The 20,957-nt window shown below is 49.3% G+C and overlaps 1 protein-coding gene across 1 annotated transcript; it reads left to right on the top strand.

Annotated features, from left to right (window-relative positions):
* Positions 1–13,278: 13,278 nt before the first annotated feature.
* Positions 13,279–15,624, top strand: LOC137308022 (uncharacterized). The gene is made up of 3 exons (XM_067976981.1): positions 13,279–13,283; positions 14,433–14,504; positions 14,892–15,624. The coding sequence occupies exons 1-3, from the start codon at positions 13,279–13,281 to the stop codon at positions 15,622–15,624; spliced, it is 810 nt and encodes a 269-aa protein (XP_067833082.1).
* The last annotated feature ends 5,333 nt before the right edge of the window (positions 15,625–20,957 follow it).

Genomic DNA, 20,957 nt, shown 5'->3' on the forward strand with positions numbered 1-20,957 from the left:
TTTGATCTCAGACAGTGAGTGTCGGCAGGGTATTCGACCATGGGGGGAGCGCGTGACAGCCAAGCACATTCCTCTCCACACACACACACACACACACACATACAGGCAGACTTTGCAGCAGGAGTCACCGACTAGTGATCAGGAGCAGGAACCTGGCTCATCTCTCCCCTTCCCCCCACCCCAACCTCGAGGGGGTCGAGGTCAATGGCATTGCTGCTAGCGCCAAACCAGGCTGAGATTGGCCAGTTGAGGTAGGCCATCTCAGCGCAGGTCCGTGCTGGGCCAGATCGAGAGAGAGGAGGGGTGTGTTTGTGTGTGTGTGTGTGTGTGTGTGGGGTGGGAGGGAGAGAGAGCAGGGAGGGGAAAGAAAGAAAGAAAGAAGGAAAGAGATAAGGAGAGAAAGAGAGAATACAGTGTCTTTCACAGAGGCGTACACACACACTCAGATACAGACATAGAGAAAGAGAGAGACGGAGAGAGAGATGGAGAGAGAGAGAGAGAGAGAGATAGAAACGGACAGGGAGAGAGTTAGAGAGAGCCAGAGACAGGGAGAGAGAGAAAGAGACAGAGAGAGAGTGAGAGAGAAAGAGACAGAGAGAGAGAGATGGAGAGAGAGAGAGAGAGAGAGATAGAAACGGACAGGGAGAGAGTTGGAGAGAGACAGAGACAGAGGGAGAGAGAGAGAGAGAGATGGAGAGAGTGCGAGAGAGAGAGAGACGGAGAGAGAGAGATGGAGAGAGTGCGAGAGAGAGAGAGAGATGGAGAGAGAGAGTGATGGAGAGAGTGAGAGAGAGACACTGTATTCTCTCTTTCTCTCAGGACGTCCCAAAGCCTTTTACAGCCAATGAAGTACTTTTTGAAGTGTAGTCACTCCTGTTATGTAGGAAATGCGGCAGCCAATTTGTGCACAGCAAGATCCCACAATCAGCAGTGAGATAAATGGCCAGATCATCTGCTTTTTAGCGATGTTGGTTGAGGGGTAAATGTTTGAGCCCAAACAGTGAGTGTCGGCAGGGTATTCAACCATGGGGAGAGGGCATGGGAGAGAGATAGAGACAGAGGCACAAAGAGAGGGAGAGAGAGAGAGAGAGAGAGACGAAGAGACAGAGAGAGAGAGACATAGAGAGAGAGACCAAGACAGAGGCATAGAGAGAGACAGACACATACACACACACTCAGATTCAGACATAGAGAAAGAGAGAGACGGAGAGAGAGATGGAGAGAGGGAGAGACAGAGAGATAGAAATGGACAGGGAGAGAGTTAGAGAGAGATAGAGACAGGGAGAGAGAGAAAGAGACAGAGAGTGCGAGAGAGAGAGAGATGGAGAGAGAGATGGAGAGAGTGAGAGAGAGACACAGAGAGAGGGAGAGAGAGACAGAGACACAGAGAGAGAGTGTATGTGTGAGAGAGAGAGACAGAGAGAGAGAGATGGAGAGAGAGAGAGACAGCAAGAGACAGAGACAGAGGCATAGAGGGAGAGAGACAGACATATGCACACACACTCAGATACAGACATAGAGAAAGAGAGAGACGGAGAGAGAGAGAGACAGAAACAGACAGAGAGAGTGAGAGAGAGACAGAGAGAGAGGGGGAGAGAGACAGACAGAGAGGGAGAGAGTGTGTGTGTGAGAGAGAGAGGAGATGGAGAGAGAGGGACAGAGAGAAAGAGAGAGACAGAGAGTGAGACAGAGAGAGACAGAGACATGGACACACACTCAGATACTGACACAGAAAGAGAGAGAGAGGCATCGAAGGAGAGAGAGACAGACATACGAACATACACTCAGATACAAACATCGAGAGAGAGAGAGAGAGAGAGATTGAGAGAGTGAGAGAGAAACAGAGAGAGAGAGATACAGGGAGAGTGACAGAGAGAGACAGAGAGAGAGGGATAGAGGGAGAGAGAGAGACAGATACATGCACACGCACATAGAGAGAGAGAGAGAAAGAGAAAGTGTGAGAGAGACGGAAAGAGAGAGAGATGGAGAGAGAGAGCGAGAGAGAGAGAGAGAGTGAGAGAGAGAGTGAGAGAGATGGAAAGAGAGAGAGACGGAGTGAGAGAGAGACAGAGAGAGAGGGAGATGAAGAGAGAGAGAGGAGATGGAGAGAGAGAGAGAGAGATAAACAGATAGAAATGGACAGGGAGAGAGTGAGAGGGAAAGACAGAGTGGGAGAGAGAGAGAGAGAGAGAGATGGAGGGAGAGATGGAGAGAGAGAGAGAGGAGATGGAGAGACAGAGACAGAGGGAAAGTGAGAGACAGTGAGAGTCAGAGAGACAGAGAGAGAGACAGAGACATGCAAACACTCAGATACTGACAGAGAGAGAGTGAGTGAGAGAGACAGAGGCATAGAAATTGAGAGAGTGAGAGAGAGTTACAGGGAGAGTGACAGAGAGAGACAGCAAGAGACAGAGAGAGAGGCATAGAGGGAGAGAGACAGATGCATGCACACGCACATAGAGAGAGAGAGAGATGGAGAGAGGGACAGAGACAAACACATACAGATACGGACAGAGAGAGAGAGTGAGAGAGAGACAGAGAGAGAGAGGGAGACGGAGAGAGAGAGAAAGAGTGAGAGAGACGGAAAGAGAGAGAGAGAGACGGAGGGAGAGGGAGACGAAGAGAGAGGAGATGGAGAGAGAGACGAAGAGAGAGAGAGAGAGGAATCGGAGAGATAGAGAGAGAGATAGACAGAGAGATAGAAACGGACAGGGAGAGAGTGAGAGGGAAAGACAGAGAGGGAGAGAGAGAGACAGAGACAGAGAGAGAGAGAGGGAGAGAGAGACGGAGAGAGAGAGAAGATGGAGAGAGAGAGACAGAGAGAAAGTGAGAGACAGAGAGAGTCAGAGAGACAGAGAGAGACAGAGACATGCACACACACTCAGATACTGACATAGAGAGAGAGTGAGAGAGACAGAGGCATAGAGGGAGAGAGAGAGAGAGAGAGAGTGAGAGAGAGAGAGAGAGAGAGAGTGAGAGAGATAAACAGAGGCATAGAGGGAGAGAGAGACAGACATACGAACATAACTCAGGTACCGACATAGAGAGAGATGGAGAGAGAGACAGAGACAGAGAGATTGAAAGAGTGAGGGAGAAACAGAGAGAGAGAGATACAGGGAGAGTTACAGAGAGAGACAGCAAGAGACAGAGAGAGAGGCATAGAGGGAGAGAGACAGACGCACGCACACGCACATAGAGAGAGAGAGAGATGGAGAGAGGGACAGAGACAAACACATACAGATACGGACAGAGAGAGAGAGTGAGAGAGAGACAGAGAGAGACAGAGAGAGAGAGAAAGAGTGAGACGGAGAGAGAGAGAAAGAGCGAGAGAGACGGAAAGAGAGAGAGACGGAGAGAGAGCGAGAGAGACGGAGAGAGAGAGAGTGAGAGAGAGTGAGAGAGATGGTAAGAGCGAGAGAGACGGAGAGAGAGAGAGAGAGACGGAGAGAGAGGGAGACGAAGAGAGAGAGACGAAGAGAGAGAGAGGAATCGGAGAGATAGAGAGAGAGAGATCAACAGAGAGATAGAAACGGACAGGGAGAGAGTGAGAGGGAAAGATAGAGAGGGAGCGAGAGAGACAGAGACAGAGAGAGAGTGAGAGAGAGAGGGAGAGGGAGACGGAGAGAGAGAGTGAGTGGGACAGAAAGAGAGAGAGAGACGGAGGGAGAGAGAGAGAGCGAGAGAGATGGAGAGAGGGAGAGTGAGAGAGACGGAAAGAGAGAGAGATGGAGAGAGAGGGAGCGAGAGAGAAGGAGAGAGACAGAGAGAGAGAGAGGAGATGGAGAGAGAGAGACGAAGAGAGAGAGAGGAAACAGAGAGAGAGAGAGATGGAGAGATAGAGAGAGAGAGACAGAGGGAGAGACGGAGAGAGAGAGAGGAGAGAGAGAGAGAGAGAGTGAGAGAGACAGACAGAGGCATAGAGGGAGAGAGAGACAGACATACGAACATACACTCAGATACAGACATAGAGAGAGATGGAGAGAGAGAGAGAGAGACAGACAGAGACACAGATACAGAGAGATTGAGAGAGTGAGAGAGACAGAGAGAGAAAGATACAGGGAGAGTGACAGAGAGAGACAGCAAGAGACAGAGAGAGAGGCATAGAGGGAGAGAGAGACAGATGCATGCACACGCACATAGAGAGAGAGAGATGGAGAGAGGGACAAAGACAAACACATACAGATACCAAGAGAGAGAGAGAGTGAGAGAGAGAGAGATAGAGACAGAGAGAGAGAGTGAGCGAGAGAGAAAGAGACAGAGAGAGAGATGGAGAGAGAGGGAGAAAGAGTGAGAGAGATGGAAAGAGAGTGAGATGGAGAGAGAGAAAGTGAGAGAGACAGAGAGAGAGAGTGAGAGAGAGTGAGAGAGATGGAAAGAAAGAGAGACGGAGAGAGAGAGCGAGAGAGACGGAGAGAGAGAGAGAGAGACGGAGAGAGAGGGAGACGAAGAGAGAGAGTGAGGAGACAGAGAGAGACGAAGAGAGAGAGAGAGAGAGAGGAAACGGAGAGAGAGAGAGAGAGAGAGATAGACAGAGAGATAGAAATGGACAGAGAGAGTGAGAGGGAAAGACAGAGAGGGAGAACGAGATCGAGACAGAGAAAGAGAGTGAGCGAGAGAGAGAGAGACAGAGAGGGAGCGAGAGAGAGAGAGACAGAGAGGGAGAGCGAGATCGAGACAGAGAAAGAGAGTGAGCGAGAGAGAGAGACAGAGAGGGAGAGCGAGATCGAGACAGAGAAAGAGAGTGAGCGAGAGAGAGACAGAGAGAGAGAGACAGAGAGAAGGTGAGATGGAGAGAAAGAGACAGAGGCAGAGATAGTGAGAGTGAGAGAGAGACAGAGACAGAGACATGTCTACACACTCAGATACTGACATAGAAAGCGAGAGAGAGAGTGAGAGAGATGGAAAGAGGGAGACGGAGAGAGAGAGAGCAAGAGAGACGGAGAGAGATGAAGAGAGAGAGAGAGGAAACGGAGAGAGAGATAGACAGAGAGATAGAAATGGACAGAGAGAGAGTGAGAGGGAAAGACAGAGAGGGAGAACGAGATCGAGACAGACAAAGAGAGTGAGCGAGAGGAAGAGACAGAGAGAGAGGAGATGGAGAGAGGGACAGAGACAAACACATACAGATACGGACAGAGTGAGAGTGAGAGAGAGACAGAGAAAGACAGAGAGAGAGAGGGAGACGGAGAGAGAGAGAGAAAGAGTGAGAGAGACGGAAAGAGAGAGAGACGGAGAGAGAGAGAGCGAGAGAGACGGAGAGAGAGTGAGAGAGATGGAAAGAGCGAGAGAGACAGAGAGAGAGAGAGAGACGGAGAGAGAGGGAGACGAAGAGAGAGAGGAGACGGAGAGAGAGACGAAGAGAGAGAGAGGAATCGGAGAGATAGAGAGAGAAAGATAGACAGAGAGATAGAAACGGACAGGGAGAGAGTGAGAGGGAAAGACAGAGAGGGAGAGTGAGAGACAGAGACAGACAGAGAGAGAGAGTGAGAGAGAGAAGGAGAGCGAGACGGAGAGAGAGAGGGAGAGAGACAGAAAGAGAGAGAGATAGAGGGAGAGAGAGAGCGAGAGAGATGGAGAGAGGGAGAGTGAGAGAGACGGAAAGAGAGCGAGAGAGATGGAGAGAGAGAGAGACGGAGAGAGAGAGGGAGATGAAGATAGAGAGAGAGAGGAGACGGAGAGAGAGGGACAAAGAGAGAGATAGAGCGGAAACAGAGAGAGAGAGAGATAGACAGAGAGATAGAAACAGGCAGGGAGAGAGTGAGGGAAAGGCGGAGAGGGAGACAGAGAGACAGAGAGACAGAGAGAGAGAGACAGAGAGAGAGGGAGAGAGAGAAGAGATAGAGAGAGGGAGAAACGGAGAGAGAGAGAGAGACGGAGAGAGAGAGACAGAGAGAGAGACGGAGAGAGAGAAGAGCTAGAGAGAGGGAGAAACGGAGAGAGAGAGACAGAGAGAAAGAGACAGAGACAGAGACAGAGGCAGAGAGAGAGAGTGAGAGAGAGACAGAGAGAGAGAGACAGAGAGAAAGAGACGGAGGCAGAGAGAGAGAGTGAGAGAGAGGCAGAGACAGACACAGAGAGACAGAGACATGCACACACACTCAGATACTGATATAGAGAGAGAGACAGAGAGAGAGAGTGAGAGAGTGACAGAGAGAGAGAGAGAGAGACAGAGACGGAGTGAGAGAGAGACAGAGGTAGAGAGAGACACACACAAACACACACTCAGATACAGACATAGAGAGAGATGGAGAGAGAGACAGAGACACAGATATATATATAGAGAGAGAGATTGAGAGAGTGAGAGAGAGAGAGACAGAGAGAGACAGCAAGAGAGAGAGAGAGAGACAGAGGCATAGAGGGAGAGAGAGACAGATGCACGCACACGCACATAGAGAGAGAGAGAGGGAGATGGAGAGAAAGAGAGAGACAAACACACACAGATGCCGACATAGAGAGAGAGAGAGACGGAGAGAGAGACAGAGAAAGAGGCAGAGAGAGAGAGAGAGAGACAGACAGATAGAGAGACAGATAGAGAGAGAGAGAGAGAGAGCGACAGAGGCATAGAGGGAGAGAGAGACAGACACACACTCACACACACGCAGATACAGACATAGAGAGAGAGCGATGGAGAGAGAGAGACAGAGAGACAGACAGAGAGAGAGAGTGAGGAGTGAGAGAGAGACAGAGAGAGAGGGAGTGCGACACAGACAGAGAAAGAGAGACAGAGAGAGAGAGACGGAGAGAGAGAGAGAGACAGAGAGAAAGAGAGACAGAGAGAGCGAGTCAGAGAGACAGAGACAGACAGAGACAGAGACATGCACACACACTCAGATACTGACATAGACAGAGAGAGAGAGAGAGAGACAGAGAGAGAGAGAGAGAGAGACAGAGGCATAGTGGGAGAGAGAGACAGACATACGAACATACACTCAGGTACAGACATAGAGAGAGATGGAGAGAGAGAGACAGCAAGAGACAGAGAGGGAGAGGCATAGAGGGAGAGAGAGACAGATGCACGCACACGCACATGGAGAGAGAGAGAGATGGAGAGAGGGACAGAGACAAGCACATACAGATACTGACATAGAGAGAGAGAGTGAGAGAGAGAGTGAGAGAGACGGAAAGAAAGAGAGATGGAGAGAGAGAGGGACAGAGAGACGGAGAGAGAGCTAGAGAGACGGAGAGAGAGGGAGACGAAGAGAGAGAGAGAGAGAGAAGACGGAGTGAGAGAGACAAAGAGAGAGAGAGGAGACGGAGAGAGAGACAGAGAGATAGAAACGGACAGGGAGAGAGTGAGAGAGATAGAGAGGAAGAGAGAGAGAGATACAGGGAGAAAGAGTGAGCGAGAGAGAGACAGAGAGATGAAGAGAGAGAGGGGAGTTGGAGAGAGAGAGTGAGAAAGGGAGAGACAGAGAGAGAGAGGAGACGGAGAGAGAGAGAGATGGAGAGACAGAAACGGACAGAGAGAGAGGGAGAGAGACAGAGACAGAGACAGAGTCAGAGAGAGAGAGTGAGAGAGAGACAGAGAGAGAGACAGAGAGACAGAGCCAGGCACACACTCAGATACTGACATAGAAAGAGAGAGACAGAGAGACAGACAGAGAGAGAGAGTGAGAGAGAGACAGAGGTATAGAAGGAGAGAGAGAGACACACACAAACACACACTCAGATATAGACATAGAGAGAGATGAAGAGAGAGACAGAGACACAGATATATATATAGAGAGAGATTGAGACAGTGAGAGAGGGATGGAGAGAGAGATACAGGGAGAGAGACAGAGAGAGACAGCAAGAAAGAGAGAGAGAGAGGCATAGAGGGAGAGAGAGGACAAATGCATGCACACACACATAGAGAGAGAGACGGAGAGAAAGAGACAGAGACAAACACATACAGATACTGACATAGAGAGAAAGAGACGGAGAGAGAGACAGAGAGAGAGGCAGAGAAAGAGACAGAGAGAGAGAGAGAGAGAGTGAGACAGAGGCATAGAGGGAGAGACAGACACACACTCACACACACTCAGATACAGACATAGAGAGAGCGATGGAGAGAGAGTCAGAGAGATAGACACAGACAGAGAGAGAGTGAGGGAGTGAGAGAGAGACAGAGAGAGGGGGAGAGAGAGACACAGAGACACATATGCATAGATACAGACATAGAGTGAGAGAGAGATGGAGAGAGAGAGACAGGGAGAGAGAGGCAGAGAGAGACAGTGAGCGAGAGAGAGGGACAGAGAGACTGAGGGAGAGAAACAGAGACAGAGGCATAGAGGGAGACAGAGACAGATACACGCACACACACTCAAATACAGATATAGAGAGAAAGATGGAGAGAGACAGAGAGACAGACACAGACAGAGAGAATGAGGGAGAGGGAGACTGAGAGAGACAGAGAGAGAGACTGAGACAGAGAGAAAGGGAGAGACAGACAGAGGCACATACAAAGATACAGACAGAGAGAAAGACTGACACACAGAGAAAGGGGAAGAGAGGGAGAGAGAGAATTGGAGATATTGATATAGAAAGACAGAGACAGAGGGAGAGATATACACGCAGAGAAAGAAGAGAGGGACAGAGAGAATTAGAGAGCACGATAGAGAGATAGGAAGACAGAGACGGAGGACAGAAGATGAGCCCAGTGTTTGCAGGCCCCGGCGCTAAAATCCATTACCGTAATGAAGACAATCTCCCAAAGCAAAAATTAAATTGAATTTAACGATGAATTCTCCAGTGGAGGTAGGTGGAAATCTTGTTTTAGCTGCCCTCTTACACAGCATTCGGTGCAGTTCTGAGCAGACAGGAAGTTGTAGTGAAAAAGATAAGATGCTGCAGATATTCAAAATCAGAAAATAAAGTCAGCAGGTCAGGCAGCATCTGTAGAGAGACAGCAGGCAACATCTGGGGCCTTAAAACCCTTCCTCAGCACCAGGTGTAGTGTCCAGGTAAGGCCATTAGATGGGGCACAATGACCAGCTCCCCGTCACTGTACCCAGCAGTAGCCCTTCACTGACTGCATCTCCCTCACGTCAATCTGTCCCCTCCGTGAATCTGTGTGTGTGTGTGTGTGGGTGAGTGTGTGTATGGGTGTGTCAGTGCGTGTGCGTGTGTGTTGAGTGTGTGTGTGTGTGTGGGTGTGTGCGTGCATGTCTTTATGTGTGTGTGGGTGTGTGTGTCTGTAGGTGTGCATCTGTCTGTGTGGGTGTGTCTATAGGCGTGTGTGGGTGTGCGTGTCTGTGTGTGTGTCTATGTGTGTGTATCTGTGTGTGTAGGTGTGCGTGTCTGTGTGTGGGTGTGTGCAGGTGTGTGTCTGTGTGGGTGTGGGTGTGTGTGTCTGTAGCTGTGCGTCTGTGTGTGTGGGTGTGTGTGTGTATGGGTGTGTCAGTGCGTGTGCGTGTGTGTTGAGTGTGTGTGGGTGTGGGTGTGTGCATGCATGTCTTTATGTGTGTGTGGGTGTGTGTGTCTGTAGGTGTGCATCTGTCTGTGTGGGTGTGTCTATAGGCGTGTGTGGGTGTGCGTGTCTGTGTGTGTGTAGGTGTGCGTATCTGTGTGTGGGTGTGTGCAGGTGTGTGTCTGTGTGGGTGTGGGTGTGTGCGTCTGTAGCTGTGCGTCTGTGTGTGTGGATGTGTGTGTGTGTCTGTAGGTGTGTGTGGGTGTGCGTGTCTGTGTGTGTGGGTGTGTGTGTGTGTCTGTAGGTGTGCGTCTGTCTGTGTGTGGGCGTGCGTGTCTGTGTGTGTATCTGTGCGTGTGGGTGTGTGTGTCTGTGTGTGTAGGTGTGTGTCTGTGTGAGTGTGTGTCTGTGGGTGTGTGTGTGTGTCTATCTGTGTGTGTGTGTGTGTCTGTGTATGTGTGTGTGTGCACATGTGTCTGTGTGTGTGCGGGTGTGCATGTCTGTGTGTGTGGGGTTGTGTGTCTGTAGATGTGTGTGTCTGTGTGTGTGCGCGTCTGTGTGTCTGCATGTGTGTGTCTGTGTGTGTGCGTGTCTGTGTGTAGGTGTGTGTGTGCGTGTGTCTGTGTACATGAGTCTGTCTGTGTGCGTGTGGCTGTGTGTGGGTGAATATTTGTGTGTGGGTGTGTGTGTGTGAATGTTTGTGTGTGGGTGTGTGTGTGTGAATATTTGTGTGTGGGTGTGTGTGTGTGAATATTTGTGTGTGGGTGTGTGTGTGTGAATATTTGTGTGTGGGTGTGTGTGTGTGTGAATATTTGTGTGTGTGTGTGTGAATATTTGTGTGTGTGTGTGTGTGTGTGTGAATGTTTGTGTGTGGGTGTGTGTGTGTGAATGTTTGTGTGTAAAAGATCCCTACGTGCTTCACAGGAGTGTAATTAGACAAAATTTGACACCAAGCCAAATAAAGAGCTATTAGGACTGCTGAAAGTTTTGTCAAAGAGGTAGGTTTTAAGGAGAAACTTCAAGGAGGAGAGGCGGAGAGGTTTAGAATCATAGAAGCATGAAATAGCACAGATATCAATCAGTCCCACTCCCCCCTCCTCTTGCCCCGTACCCCTGTGAATTTTTTCCCTTCAAGTATTTATCCAATTCCCTTTTGAAAGTTATTATTGAATCTGCTTCCAACGCCCTTTCAGGCAGTGAATTCCAGATCATCACAACTCGCTGCGTAAAACAAATTCTCCTCATCTCCCCCTCTGGCTCTTTTCCCGATCACCTTAAATCCGTGTCCTCTGGTCACCGACCCTTCTGCCACTGGAAACAGTTTCTCCTTATTGACTCTCTCAAAACCCTTCATGATTTTGAACACCTCGATCAAATCTCCCCTTAACCTTCTCTGTTCTAAGGAGAACAATCCCAGCTTCTCCAGTCTCTCCACGTAACTGAAGTCCCTCATCCCTGGTACCATTCTAGTAAATCTCCTCTGCACCCTCTCTAAGGCCTTGAGAAGTTAATCTGTTTTGTCATTAAATATTAATAAGCAATTTCTCAAAATACAGCTTTACAGAGAATTTTATACGGATCATAAGAGAGAAACTGAAATCAATAATTCAGTGTTACATCGAGAATAAAACACAGGTGGTCTCATTCACCAACTGTCCACCTAATAGGCCTCATCCATGGCTCAGTGGTTTCACTCTGGCCTCTGTTTTGGTTGAGGGATAAATATTGGCTCCAGGACACCGGGGAGAACTCCCCCCTGCTCTTCTTCGAAAGGGTGGCGGTGGGATCTTTTACGTCTACCTGAGAGGGGCAAACAGGGCCTCGGTTTGAAAGATGGCACCTCCGACAGCGCAGCGCTCCCTCAGCACTGGCACCGGGGGAGTGTCGGCCCTGGATTATGGGGCTCGAGTCTCTGGAGTGACCCTTCTGCCTCAGAGGCCCGAGTGAGACCGACTTAGCCAAATCTGTCCCCTTAAGCCTGGGAGTAGGTTACTGTTAACTGTTAGATTCTATAGCAATGGAATACAATATATTTGTGAGAATTATGTAAGTGTTTGTTCACGAGATTTTCCTCATGAAATATAATTATAATGCACAGGCAACAGGAGCTCTATTTACAGACTTATTTCAATGACAATAACTCTATAATCCTCTTACACACGCAACTCATAATGGCACGCGTCCGTCTCCCTGTTTCCTGGTGCCAGCACAAATCGCATTGCCTCCTCTTGAGGCTGGGGAGTCAATTGAAAACTTCAAACCTGAAATTGATAGATTTTTGTTAGGCAAGGGTAGGAACATAGGAACAGGAGTAGGCCATTCAGCCCCTCGTGCCTGCTCCGCCATTTGATAAGATCATGGCTGACCTGTGATCTAACTCCATATACCTGCCTTTGGCCCATATCCCTTAATACCTTTGGTTGCCAAAAAGCTATCTATCTCGGATTTAAATTTAGCAATTGAGCTCGTATCAATTGCCGTTTGCGGAAGAGAGTTCCAAACTTCTACCACCCTTTGTGTGTAGAAATGTTTTCTAATCTCGCTCCTGAAAGGTCTGACTCTAATTTTTAGACTGTGCCCCCTACTCCTAGAATCCCCAACCAGCGGAAATAGTTTCTCTCTATCCACCCTATCTGTTCCCCTTAATATCTTATAAACTTCAATCAGATCACCCCTTAACCTTCTAAGCTCCAGAGAATACAACCCCAATTTGTGTAATCTCTCCTCGTAACTTAACCCTTGAAGTCCGGGTATCATTCTAGTAAACCTATGCTGCACTCCCTCCAAGGCCAAGGGTATTAAGGGTCATGGCAGTAGAATACAACCCCAATTTGTGTAATCTCTCCTCGTAACTTAACCCTTGAAGTCCGGGTATCATTCTAGTAAACCTACGCTGCACTCCCTCCAAGGCCAAGGGTATTAAGGGTCATGGCAGTAAGGCGGGTAAATGGGGCTAAGATACAGATCAGCCAAGATCTAATTGAATGGCGGAACAGGCTCGAGGGGCTGAATGGCCTCCTCCTGTTCCTATGTCCATAATAGATATGAGGGGCTGAATGGCCTCATTCTGTTCCTATGTCTCTAACAGATATGAGGGGCTGAACGCCCTCCTCCTGTTCCCATGTTCCTAACAAGCTCGACGGGCTGAATGGCCTCATCCTGTTCCCATGTTCCTAACAGGCTCGAGGGGCTGAATGGCCTCCTCCTGTTCCTACTGCTTTATTACATTATTCATCCTTATTGTAAGTCCGACTGACACCCCCACCACCCCAACACATGCACTAAAACGAAGACAAAAAAAAGCAGGTTGGGAGGTGCAGGGTCCCTTTAAGAGGCCCCTCGGGGGTCAGGGGTCACGGCCCTGCGCAGACTGCGGCTCTTTCCACCCTGAGTCCAATGGGCGGATCAGCCAATCACGGGGCTCTGTGACGGTGCGGCGAGCATTGTGGCGTCATCCAGCTGCAGGGCAAACCGGCGGCCATGTTTGCGTAACGTGCGGGCGGCCATCTTTGCGTGACGTACGGCCGGCCCCGGGTTGGTCAATAGGGGGCGCTGCAGGACCGCGGATGACCGCAACAGTTGGGAATAGGCAGCTGCGTTGATTTTAGGCGGATTACGGTAGCGGCTCCTCCGCGACCTTGAAGCCAGACGCCCAATTTGACGCCAATATTGCAACCGGCGCAACAGCAGCGCAACTGGCCGCGGCCAATTGCGCCCCAAAACGCGACGCTCAAAGGCTTTAAGCGCCTGGATGCGGCCAAAATGAGCATGAACCCTTGCATGCAAAAAAATGCATAACACGTTTTCCGCCGGCAGAAATACATCCCTTTAATAATAAGCACCGCTTCTAGCTTTGGCATCATTGCACCGGAAAGAGCAAACTCGGTCAGATGAGGTCGGGGGGGTGCGATTACCAAAGATGGTCTCAGAATGCAAACCTGTAACACTAGCCAAGCATTAAAGCATGCAAATATTATGCAACTTTGTGCAGATACTGCATCCAGTGATTTTTGCATTTCGGCCTGTAAATGATCTTTTAATGGATTTTTTGGCAAATTCTTAACGCCTCCTGCGGGATATATGTGTGTGTCACCGGTTTGCAGTTTTGCACCGTGCGTTTTGCAAATTGCACCTCGCCTCCTTGCGGTGTAACTGAATTCCGCTTGAGTTCCACAGCTGATGTTATTTGCTTGAAACTCGGTGCAAAAAAAAAAGGACGCATCAGATCTTATCTTGCAGAAATGGATGGTTCTTTCTGTCAGCAACGTCCCCAACCCCGGCCAGTGTCAATAACACCTGTCACTCCGCATCCTGCCTGTCTGACCCACTTTTTCACTTCGACTTTTGGAAGAAAGAGAACAAAATAGCGGCTGAGTTTCCAGTGACCAAAGCAGAAGTTTCAGGACATAAGGAAAGGTCATTTTCATCTGTTAATAAACATTTACATTATTACTAGTAGCAGCATTCCCATTGTTACTACTGCTATTAGTGTTAGTGTTACTATTAAGATTTTTAAACTTTATTATGAGTACAATTATTGCCGTTCTCGTTATTACTGATGTTGTTAATAATGTTACAAGTATTATTATTATTGGCATCACCATTATTATTACTGTTGTTAATGCCACTTCAGGGACCCAGTCCGTAACACCACCTGCTGGCTAGATATTGCAAGGACATCCTTACAAAGAACATAGGAACAGAACATGAGAAATAGGGGCAGGAGTAGGCCATTCGGCCCCTCGAGCCTGCTCCGCCATTCAATCAGCTGATCTTCGACCTCAACTCCACTTTCCCGCCCGATCCCCATATCCCTTGATTCCCCTTAAGTCCAGAAATCTATCCATCTCAGACTTGAGTATGCTCAACCACTCAGCATCCACAGCCCTCTGGGGTAGAGAATTCCAAAGATTCACAACCCTCTGAGGGAAGAAATTCCTCCTCATCTCGGTCCTAAATGGCCGGCCCCTTATCCTGCGACTGCGCCCTCTGGTTCTAGCCCTGCGACTGTGCCCTCTAGTTCTCCTGCGACTGTGCCCTCTAGTTCTAGTCCTGTGACTGTGCCGTCTAGTTCCAGTCCTGCGACTGTGCCCTCTAGTTCCAGTCCTGCGACTGTGCCCTCTAGTTCCAGTCCTGCAACTGTGCCCTCTAGTTCTAGCCCTGCGACTATTCCCTCTAGTTCCAGTCGTCCAACTGTGCCCTCTAGTTCTAGCCCTGCGACTATGCCCTCTAATTCTAGTCCTGTGACTATGCCCTCTAGTTCCAGTCCTGCAACTGTGCCCTCCAGTCCTAATCCCGTGACTGTGCCCTCTAGTCCTAGTCCCGCAACTGTGCCCTCTAGTTCCAGTCCTGTAACTGTGCCCTCTAGTTCCAGTCTTGTGACTGTGCCCTCTAGTTCCAGTCCTGTGACTGTGCCCTCTAGTTCCAGTCCTGCGACTATGCCCTCTAGTTCCAGTCATGTGACTATGCCCTCTAGTTCTAGTCCTGCGACTGTGCCCTCTAGCTCTAGTCCTGCGACTGTGCCCTCCAGCTCTAGTCCTGCGACTGTGCCCTCTAGTTCCAGTCCTGCAACTGTGCCCTCTAGCTCTAGTCCTGCGACTGTGCCCTCTAGTTCCAGTCCTGCGACTGTGCCCTCGAGCTCTAGTCCTGCGACTGTGCCCTCGAGCTCTAGTCCTGCGACTGTGCCCTCTAGTTCCAGTCCTGCGACTGTGCCCTCTAGTTCCAGTCCTACGACTGTGCCCTCTAGTTCTAGTCCTGCGACTGTTCCCTCTAGTTCTAGTCCTGCGACTGTTCCCTCTAGTTCTAGTCCTGCGACTATGCCCTCTAGTTCTAGTCCTGCGACTGTTCCCTCTAGTTCTAGTCCTGCGACTATGCCCTCTAGTTCTAGTCCTGCGACTGTTCCCTCTAGTTCTAGTCCTGCGACTGTGCCCTCGAGCTCTAGTCCTGCGACTGTGCCCTCTAGTTCCAGTCCTGCGACTGTGCCCTCTAGTTCTAGTCCTGCGACTGTTCCCTCTAGTTCTAGTCCTGCGACTGTGCCCTCAAGCTCTAGTCCTGCGACTGTGCCCTCTAGTTCCAGTCCTGCGACTGTGCCCTCTAGTTCTAGTCCTGCGACTGTGCCCTCTAGTTCTAGCCCTGTGACTGTGCCCTCTAGTTCTAGTCCTGCGACTGTGCCCTCTAGTACAACCAACTGTTCTACTGCGGATTCTCCATTCCAAATATTTACACAGTTAGCCTAAATATTACAGAAAAACACGACCCAAACCAGCGAAAACAGGCAGTTGCACAGGAAGTGTGCACTTGCACGAGGTTAACATACAGCCATGTAACCTTCAAAGGGTCAACAGAAGCATTAGCTAAATGCTGAAGAGATACATCTAAAACATCATGTGTTTTCTTCACGATTTGATTGATGCTGAAATTAATTCCATGATCAGTATTCTGAAACCAGTAAAGTCTCACATTTTCCACTGTGACATCAATATGGTTGTGGTGGGTGGCCTACTTTTCACTTCAGAGAACAGCTGAAACCAAGATCCAACTCAGTCGAGCACCTGCGTATGTCTGTTGACCCTCATTTGAAGGTCATGAGTTCAAATCCAACTCCAGGAGATTTGAGCACCAAATTGAGGCCGACACTCCCCGGTTACCAGAACCGAGGGAGCGCTGCACTGTCGGGAGGTGCCGTCATGCGGATGTGACGTTAAACCGAGGGGCCCGTTTGCCCCTCTCAGGTGGACATAAAAGATCCCACGGCCTACGAAGAGCAGGGGGAGTTCTCCCCGGTGTCCTGGGGCCAATATCAATCAACATCACTAAAGAACAAATTATCTGGTCATTATCTCATTGGGATCTTGCTGTGCACAAATTGAACCTCACTGGGTGGGGATTCTAGGAGTAGGGGGCACAGTCTAAAAATTAGAGCCAGACCTTTCAGGAGCGAGATTAGAAAACATTTCTACACACAAAGGGTGGTAGAAGTTTGGAACTCTCTTCCGCAAACGGCAATTGATACGAGCTCAATTGCTAAATTTAAATCTGAGATAGAGAGCTTTTTGGCAACCAAAGGTATTAAGGGATATGGGCCAAAGGCAGGTATATGGAGTTAGATCACAGATCAGCCATGATCTTATCAAATGGCGGAGCAGGCACGAGGGGCTGAATGGCCTACTCCTGTCCCTATGTTCTCACTTCTAAAGTACTTCATGGGTTGTAAAAGGCTTTGGGATGCCCCGAGGTCATGAAAGGTGCCACTGAAAGTTATTTTTTATTTAAATTTGAAAGAAAAATGAATCATTTTTTTTCACATTATCTTTCTTAATGGACGGACGGTGTAGCGAGTCCCTTCAATCGAGGCCCAGGTGTGGTATCCATCTCCCTGCTGCGGGATTGGATGGCGCAGTAAGTGAGGCCCAGTCCTTTCACATTTAGGACCTGGGACCTGATCCAAAACTGGCAAAAGGGCCGCCCGTTCACTTGCTCTAATGGGTGGACTCGGTGGTAAGCCAGACTGTGTGGTTTCACATCTCGGAGCAGGGATGAAATCCAATATGGCGCAGGGCAAATGAAAGTTTCCTGACTGGTAGAAGATTGGTGCTCTGGGGAACATGGGAACAGGAGGAGGCCATTCAGCCCCTCGAGCCTGTTCCGCCATTCAATTTGATCATGGCTGATCTGTATCTTAACTCCATTTACCCGCCTTGGTTCTGTATCTCTTAATCCCCTCACCCAACAAAAATCTATCAATCTCAGTTTTGAAATTATCAATTGACCCCCCCTCCCAGTCGTAAACAGCTTTTTAGGGGGAGAGTTCCAGATTTCCACTCCCCTTTGTGTGAAGAAGTGTTTCCCGAACGGCCTGGCTCTAATTTTAAGGTTCTGCCCCCCCTTATTCTGGATTCCCCTCACCAGAGGAAATAATTTCACTCCATCTATCCTATCAACACCTTCTCAAGGGCAATTAGGGATGGGCAATAAATGCCGGCCTCGCCAGCGACGCCCGCATCCCATGAACGAATAATAAAAAAAAAACACCTCGATTAGATCATCCCACGCCCCCTAATCTCTCAAGACTGCTCTGTGCAACCTGTTCTGGGATTCGGGTTCCAATCCAGCCCGTGCAGAAGCGATGAAGGCCGCCTGTGTGTGGGCGGCCTTGATTGTTGCAGTGCATCAAACACCCATCAAAGGCAGGAGGCCTTCGTGACTTATGGCCGTGTCCCAGAAGGGTTGACAGACTGTTCTCTTCTCCCTCTGCTGGGGAGATACGTGGTGCAGTGGGTCAGAAACTTGCATTCATCCCTCCTAAACTGGATTTAAATCCATCCCGGAAAAAGAACATGCTCTGGGACCTGAACTCAAATCGACTCCCCCTCCCCCACAGAGGGGATAAAAGTCTCCTCTCTCTGATGAGGGACTGGGTAGGGCAGTGAGTCATACATTGAATGCCTAAGAAAGGATATACTTGCCATAGAGGGAGTGCAGCGAAGGTTCACCAGACTGATTCCTGGGACGGCAGGACTGTCGTATGAGGAGAGATTGGGTCGACTCGGCCTGTACTCACTCGAGTTTAGAAGAATGAGAGGGGATCTCATTGAAACATATAAAATTCTGACAGGGCTAGACAGACTGGATGCAGGGAGGATGTTTCCCCTGGCTGGGGGTGTCCAGAACGAGGGGTCACAGTCTCAGGATAAGGGACTGAGATGAGGAGAAATGTCTTCACTCAGAGGGTGGTGAACCTGTGGAATTCTCTACCACAGGAGGCTGTGGAGGCCAAGTCACTGAATATATTTAAGAAGGAGCTGGATAATAGACACAAAAGGCATCAAGGGGTATGGGGAGAGAGCGGGAATATGGTATTGAGATAGAGGATCAGCCATGATCATATTGAATGGTGGAACGGGCTCGAAGGGCCGAATGGTCTACTCATGCTCCTATTTTTCTGGTGTTTCTATGTTTGTTCTTTCTCCTCTGGGACCCGTGTTAAAAGCCAACCCATACTGAGGGGATGTAGGTCCGATCTTTCTGGGCTCATCCTGGCAGTAGGACCAAAAAATCCTTCTCTCACCTCCACGAAATGGATTCAAATCAGACTGAGGGCATGAAGGCCTCCAGGCAGGATGAAGGCCTCGTTTCTTTAATGGAACATTGGGTCAGGCTAAGTACTTTCAACCTCTGGGGCTTGAGCTCAATTTTTTTTTATTCGTTCATGGGATGTGGGCGTCGCTGGCGAGGCCGGCATTTATTGCTCATCCCTAATTGCCCTTGAGAAGGTGGTGGTGAGCCGCCTTCTTGAACCGCTGCAGTCCGTGTGGTGAAGGTTCTCCCACAGTGCTGTTAGGAAGGGAGTTCCAGGATTTTGACCCAGCGACGATGAAGGAACGGCGATATATTTCCAAGTCGGGATGGTGTGTGACTTGGAGGGGAACGTGCAGGTGGTGTTGTTCCCATGTGCCTGCTGCTCTTGTCCTTCTAGGTGGTAGAGGTCGCGGGTTTGGGAGGTGCTGTCGAAGAAGCCTTGGCGAGTTGCTGCAGTGCATCCTGTGGATGGTACACACTGCAGCCACAGTGCGCCGGTGGTGAAGGGAGTGAATGTTTAGGGTGGTGGATGGGGTGCCAATCAAGTGGGCTGCTTTGTCCTGGATGGTGTCGAGCTTCTTGAGTGTTGTTGGAGCTGCACTCATCCAGGCAAGTGGAGAGTATTCCATCACACTCCTGACTTGTGCCTTGTAGATGGTGGAAAGGCTTTGGGGAGTCAGGAGGTGAGTCACTCGTGCCCCAATGATTGGGATGAAATCCCGCTTGTTCCGATTGACTGAGAGGTGCAGTGAGTCCGGCACTATGCTTTAACCTTTGGCACCTGGGTTCAGCGCCAGCCCAGACAGAAAGGGTAAAAAGCCTATTATCTCTACTGGGGGAGCTGGCTGGTGCTGTGGGGAAACTATTGCCATGTTACCTTTGGCACTAGGGTGCAAATGCAGTCGAGACAGAGAGAGTGAAAAGGTCCCCTCTCAGATACGGGCCTAGGTGCATCAGCCAATTCCCCTATCAGAGAGCATTCCTCTCTGCCTGGGCTGGATTTTAAACCAGATGGCAGGGAAGGTAATATAAAAATCTCTCTCTGAAGGCAGACTGGGTTTCACAGTGAATCAGATCCTGTCTTTTTGCTTCCGATGCCTGGATTGAAATCCCGCCCAGATGAGGGTAAGATGCTTTAGACTCTCTGCCAGCTGCCCAATATTGGAGGTTACCAAACTCGAATCATCGAATGATACGACACAGGAGGAGGCCATTCGGCCCATCGTGCCTGTGCCGGCTCTTTGAGAGAGTTATCCAATTATTCTCACTTCCCCCCTACTCTTTTCCCTATTGCCCTGCAATTCTTTCCCTTCAAGTATTTATCCAATTCCCTTTTGAAAGTTACTATTGAATCTGCTTCCACCGCCCTTTCAGGCAGCGAATTCCAGATCATCACAACTCGCTGGGTTAAAAAAAAACTTCTCTACTTGTCTCTGGTTCTTTTGCCAATCTGCGTCCTCTGGTTACCGACCCTCCTGCCACTGGAAACAGATTCTCCTTATTTACCCTATGAAAACCCTTCATGATTTTGAATGCCTCGATCAAATCTCCCCTTAACCTTCTCTGCTCTAAGGAGAACAATCTCAGTTTCTCCAGTTATAAGGCCTGCACTAGTAATAGGATCATAATCAATGATCGGGGAAAAAAAGTTTAACTAATATTTGCAATGTTCGAAAAGGAGACACTTGTGTCTTGAAATGTTTCCAAAGAGTTGAGAGTAAAATCTTAACGGTGTCTTCTTCTGGTAATTTGCTCTTGTGTAGAAGTCAGTGTCGGACCGCGACAATAATTTGATAAAAGAATAAGTATAAGATTTTGATTTTATTCGTTCATGGGATGTGGGCGTCGCTGGCGAGGCCGGCATTTATTGCCCATCCCTAATTGCTCTTGAGAAGGTGGTGGTGAGCCGCCTTCTTGAACCGCTGCAGTCCGTGTGGTGAAGGTTCTCCCACAGTGCTGTTAGGAAGGGAGTTCCAGGATTTTGACCCAGCGACGATGAAGGAACGGCGATATATTTCCAAGTCGGGATGGTGTGTGACTTGGAGGGGAACGTGCGGGTGGTGTTGTCCCCATGTGCCTGCTGCTCTTGTCCTTCTAGGTGGTAGAGGTCGCAGGTTTGGGAGGTGCTGTCGAAGAAGCCTTGGCGAGTTGCTGCAGTGCATCCTGTGGATGGCTGTGTGTGTGTGTGTGTGTGTGTGAGACTGTGTGTGTGTGTGTGTGTGTGTGAGACTGTGTGTGTGTGTGTGACTCTGTGTGTGTGTGTGTTACAGTGTGTGACTGTGTGTGTGTGTTTGTGTATGTGTTTTTGTGTGCATGTGTTTGTGTGTGTGTTTGTGACTCTGTGTTCGTGTGTGTGACTGTGTGTGTGTGTGAGACTGTGTGTGACTGTGTGTGTATGATTTGCTATATTAAGAACATATGAACAAGTCATTTTTCTTTCAGTAATGAACATTTATAAAAAAGTAAAATAATGAACTTGACAAAATTCTGA

This window comes from Heptranchias perlo, unplaced genomic scaffold, assembly GCF_035084215.1.
Source record: "Heptranchias perlo isolate sHepPer1 unplaced genomic scaffold, sHepPer1.hap1 HAP1_SCAFFOLD_118, whole genome shotgun sequence".
Classification (NCBI taxonomy): domain Eukaryota; kingdom Metazoa; phylum Chordata; class Chondrichthyes; order Hexanchiformes; family Hexanchidae; genus Heptranchias; species Heptranchias perlo.